The sequence below is a fragment of the Papaver somniferum genome, unplaced genomic scaffold, assembly GCF_003573695.1.
Source record: "Papaver somniferum cultivar HN1 unplaced genomic scaffold, ASM357369v1 unplaced-scaffold_99, whole genome shotgun sequence".
Lineage (NCBI taxonomy): Eukaryota > Viridiplantae > Streptophyta > Magnoliopsida > Ranunculales > Papaveraceae > Papaver > Papaver somniferum.
The window spans coordinates 86,207-91,580 of NW_020653081.1; the positions used below are offsets into that span (position 1 = coordinate 86,207).

Here is a 5,374-nt window from a genome sequence, read left to right on the forward strand (position 1 = left end):
TGGTGTGTGGAGGGTGGGGTGTGTGTGTGGGGGGGGAGGTTTAGGGAATTTATTAAGCTGCAAGACACGTGAGTGTAGAGTGTATTGCCACTGATCAAAAGAAAGTACATATTCCTTATAGACCACACATATGTGGACATTCATGCAGATTAAACGTCCATATAAATCACACACACACAATCTGATCATGTGTATCATTTTCAAAGTAAAGCACAATAACCCATCACAGATACATTTAACAAAAACGAAGGAATGATGAAACTCATTTCTTGAGTAGAGTTAAGTCTATTAATTATGGGGACAGACCAAATTTCCACGCACTAGATAAGAGCATTAAACATATGTGGAAATATAACAGCAACCTGACAGCACATTGAAAGCAGCAGCATTGGAAGTTTCGGCAGCTACTCTTTTTAGTTGTACAGGAATCAGAAAGGGGGATGGTTGTAAGGTGTGTGCTAAAGTTGATCATTTGGCAATACACACAGAGAAGTAAACGAAATCATGTATACTATCAACAAAGAGGAACCAACTTTCTGGAGGGACTCTAATGCAAAGTTATTCATTATAAGAAACTTACAGTCGCATTAGTCCAGGCATGCTCTCTGCAATGTTTGATGCAATTGAACCATTAATCAAGCAATTTCTTAGCTCCCTGTTGTACATAAGTGAAACAAAGTTTTCATTGGTGAATAAAATCACAGGCATACATGTAGAATTACACAATGCAGGAACCATAACCATGGCTCAACTCACAGTTGCTGCATGCTGCTCATATCCCGCAAATCAGGGAAGGGCATGTTTGGTCCCTTTAAGTCAGACACTCTCCTGAAACAAAATATGTCAAACATATGATGGTTCGTCTCTAACTTGTTTCCAATTCATAACCAAATACATGAAAAACACTTATATTTGGAATTTTGGATGCAAAAAGTAGAAGCGTTTCAGTAAACTTGAAAGGTGGTCTAACAGTGTTGTTAAGTTCTTCAAGTGGAATATGGAGGAAGGGATGGGCCCCTCCATTGATGTGCCTCGCATATCTCTGAAAAGGTTCCAAACATCTTTAATCAGAAAGTTCAATCGAATTAGAATTTCAAGAATTTTCAGAAGAGGGAATTTTGAGCACGATACTCACAGCCGAACAAGTTGCGTCCAATTGCCAATGAAATCAGGTATTTCTCCAGAGAAACTAGTCCCAGCTATCCTACTGCAAATAGTAGAAAAACCAGAGAATGCTTATTTCAAACAATTGATGACAGATACAGATGCCAAAAACCATCTGGCTAGATATAATATCAGAGGTAAGGTTTGAAAACAAAAAAATGAGCATCACATACAAATCTGTAATGTTCTTCAGAGTAGCAAATGTTGCAGGTAAAGTTCCTGTGAAATTGTTCCCAGAAAGAGCTCTGCATGAGTAAGAACACAACTCAAAATAGTTATCCTTCAATGCTCTAATGAAAATTTCGGCACTAGTAACAATAATGAATCAGTATTGGTATGGTAATACGAAATTGGCGTTCACAACATATTGCTTTTGTACGTTAAGTTTTAAAGCATACTTCCTTTTTACTATATCACTTCCGATCATTATTGAATTATCAAAGCAACTCTAAAAGTGCTAGATGATCCAGAACTTGGACACAGTGGTATCTTAAGTGATGTTATAGGTGAAAGAGTAGCAGATTTAACACCACTTCTTGAGCGTACTTTACATTAAGCTACCATATCAGTTACAGTTACGACAGCATTGTGTGTCCAACTTGTGGGGTCCCTAACATTACACAAACCGCTAATGCCCTTGTAATGGACACTCATTTACTTGCTCTTGTCATGGACTATCATTTACTTGATACAGCCATGACGCAAGTTCTATAAATGTAGCATTTGGATCACGCAACTAAACAAATAAAGTGAATAGATAAACTCAAAGATTATCAGGCAAATGAGAATAGAAAACCATCTTACAATGTCTTCAATCTGGTAAGCTTGCCAAGCTCTGGAGGAATGGGTCCTTCAAGTTGATTATCTGTCAATACCCTGCAACGGACAATTGTACAAGTAAAAATGAATCATCGGAAACCTTGAATTTCATAATGAACCAAAAGAAGAATTTGACACATCTTACAAATGCTCTAGAGTAACAATGTCTGCAATTTCATTTGGAATTGTTCCCTTAAAATTGTTTGCCAAGAGAGACCTGCAATTCACAAGAAAATAGTATGACTTCACCATTTGTATTTTCATATATGAACTTAGGAAAGCATTCAAATTTGTGTAAAATGACTTACAAAATGACCAGTGGAAGAGTTTTCCAAGCCTTAGGAATAGACCCATTGAGAAAATTGCCACTAAAATCTCTGTTTAACAAAATGATTAAGTGAAGTCATTTGGGAATATTATCAAACAGGTAAGAGACGGAAAGTGAATGAGACAACACATACAGTTCTTGCAGATAGGGAAGATTTGCAAATTCATCAGGTAATTCTCCACTTAAGTAGAGGCGTTTCAGCTGACTGCATATCCAAACAAAACATCTTCTCCACAGTTAGTTCTATATCTCAATGACTCAACCCCTAAAATGTAAAAATGTAGAGGACAAACTGCCTTGCTTTCTGATTTGCAACAGGTAAATGAGAAGAGGTACATTACATATTGGTGATATGGCAGATGGTGGAGGAGTCGTAAGAACAGTCACACACAACTTTACTTAGAGTATACGCACTTGTAGTCCAATTAAGATCTTCACTTCTATTGCAAGAAGTTTGGTCGATGTTCTTCCAATATGGAATCTGTAACTTGGTTGATATTTGCTTTAGTGCTTCAACTGAAGGGTACACAAATATTTCGTATTAGTCAACGTGCTAAAGTACCCGGCGTGGAGAGTAATGTAAAACTGTAAAATTTGGGTTTTTGATGTCCAATGGATTCTGGAAGGGCAGGCTCCGTCGTACACCTGCCTTGTTGGGACACCAACACCAATTAATTATTTTAGGAATTAGTATGTCTTTCCTTATTTGTTATTGGTTTAGGATTCAAGTTCGGTTCTCTATATATTCATAATTTGTTCTAGGATTTGATATTCATTCAATCAATACAAACAGTTCTTTATCTGTGTTCTTCACAGCAGAGGTGGCTAATCTCCATAAAAAAGGATATTTATCTTAGGGTTCTAATTATTTTATATTCTGTTACAGTGTTTTGGTCTAGAACCCTAACATGCCTCCAGAACTGATTGACATTTTCTCCACTTTACGACTCAAAGAAAAAGCTAAATGCGACAAGGAGTATCCATTTTAGACTCTGACAGTCTGATCTGAAATATACATAATGACATATTCCCAGTTACTTACCTTCGACGAAATAAACAAATTTCAAAATAAACTATCGCATTGCATGGAATTTACAAAATTAATAACCCCTGTAGAATTTCATATCTCTATAAGGACAACTCCTATAGTATGGATGTTAATTGTTAAATCATCCACGAGAATCCATATAAATAAAGATAATCAAGGTCTATGGGGATTTATTCTACTATGGAGATCTAGATAACTGGGATCCACATTTTTTTTCTTGTTTTTAATACACTAAAATACTAAAAGAAATTGTTAATGAAAAAAGAAATATTAAAAAATATACGTCCAGAAAAAAACCCAAAAAGATAACAGCTTTGATACATTGACCTGACCGAAGCATTTCACTGTGAAATGCACCGTGAGGGCAATGGACGGTCCCAGATGCGCGTGCTTAGTATCGGCATAGGGGCGGGCAGAAATGGACCCTACCAACCCCTCTCATACGGTGCGCCCACGTGTAAATTCTCGGTGTGTTAATCATTCTTGAAAAAATAAAACGTTTAAGGAGGCCCGGTTCTAGACTTTATAGACATATGGATGTGAAAAGGGTTTTTTGAAAAAATCATTTATAGTTACGTTTTTTAGTCCCTAAAATATTGATCATCACATAGATGTGGATGATTTTTGGCTCCATAAGGACTGCCATAATAACCGTAATAATTACTGATCTCAGGAAATATAAATATTTATTTTAGACAGATCCTAACAAATCATTGTCTCACAAGTCAGTGGTCCAAGTATCATGCTGCATCTTTACTAGAACCACTCAAAAGCAAGGGTCACAAAATGGTGTAATGGGGATAAGTTAGAGAATGTGGCGGGCGGCAGGAAATCTCCAAGACCCTAGTCAGAGCATCTTTTTCGTGGAGATTTTCGTCGTAAAAGCAGGTCAAGTTTAAAAACAAATATGCAAAGATTTAAGTTTGCTCAAATAAACTAGTACTCCTAATTAACAAGTAGAGAATAGAAAATTGGATTGGGTTAGAAATGGTCTTTGTACCAGTCTCTTAAATTAATGAGACTTAAAAATGTTGTCTTGTTTTCAGTGGACGTCTTAAGGCGGCCATCATTTTCAATCCAAAACTTGCATCGCACTGGCACTGTTTAGACTATCAATTATGAAAAAAAAAAAAAAAAAAAACTGTTTTAAAATACTAGCTACTTTTTGAAGAACATCCATCATTGATTAAAATCACTGCTGCCTCCATTGTTTAATAAAATCTATCATTGATTAAATGATTGGAGACTGTGCTTGATTGTATATTTTCTTGCAGAAAATTAATTTCATCAAGAAAAATCAAAATCAAAAATAGAGATATCAAGTAGTTTTTTGAAAACGCAAAACTCGGCTTTCAGTATGATGGTTAAGAAAAGATAATTTGATCATAGTCTTTGAACTAACCTTCATCTTCTGGTAGAACTTGAGCTTTATAACTGAACTCATCCAAGCAATTCAATGCGAGAAATACCAGAAGCAGTATAACAGAGAAAGGTTTGCTCAAGACTAACTTCATATCTCTACTCGTTTCCACTTTCGACTTTCAGTAACAAAACTACTACACCAAGAAACGGGAGTAGAGCAGACTCGTTGAGGAAAAAATTAGGAAAGACGAGAATGAATAGGATGGATACATATATATTGTTTTCACTTGATCAACTGGGTGTATAAAACCATCGATCAAAAGGGACGATGATGTTGAATAATCTAGAATTGACATTTCCAGCAAAGATTCTTGATCGGATAAAAGGACAGGAATGTCCTTACTAGTAAACCCAACTAGGAAAGGACAACAGTCGAGACTCGAATGACTTGTTGATCTCGTCGTCTACCAAAATAGTAATAACAACAACAACACCGAAACACGTAAATGTGTACGCCAAAGTGTGAATATCAAGAATAAGTCACAGGTGTTAGTATTTTGGGCAAACGCAGATAAAGATTTTTTATTTTTTTTTCTTTTTGATAAACAAAAAAAATTTATTTAAAAAAAAACGTATTTTGAGACGTACAAAAA

The 5,374-nt window shown here is 35.8% G+C and overlaps 1 protein-coding gene across 1 annotated transcript in view; it reads right to left on the reverse strand.

Annotated features, from left to right (window-relative positions):
- The window catches only part of LOC113346419 (probable LRR receptor-like serine/threonine-protein kinase At1g53440), a 10,289-nt gene extending 5,226 nt beyond the window's left edge, over window positions 1–5,063 (reverse strand). The window contains exons 1-11 of the mRNA XM_026589953.1: window positions 4,762–5,063; window positions 2,653–2,827; window positions 2,445–2,516; window positions 2,292–2,360; window positions 2,129–2,200; window positions 1,969–2,040; window positions 1,338–1,409; window positions 1,136–1,207; window positions 971–1,042; window positions 757–828; window positions 581–655 (exon numbers count right to left, since the gene is read on the reverse strand). Of these exons, the coding sequence (XP_026445738.1) occupies window positions 581–655; window positions 757–828; window positions 971–1,042; window positions 1,136–1,207; window positions 1,338–1,409; window positions 1,969–2,040; window positions 2,129–2,200; window positions 2,292–2,360; window positions 2,445–2,516; window positions 2,653–2,827; window positions 4,762–4,873 (935 nt within the window). The 5' untranslated portion in view covers window positions 4,874–5,063. The remainder of the gene's footprint in view (window positions 1–580; window positions 656–756; window positions 829–970; window positions 1,043–1,135; window positions 1,208–1,337; window positions 1,410–1,968; window positions 2,041–2,128; window positions 2,201–2,291; window positions 2,361–2,444; window positions 2,517–2,652; window positions 2,828–4,761) is intronic.
- Window positions 5,064–5,374: the final 311 nt, after the last annotated feature.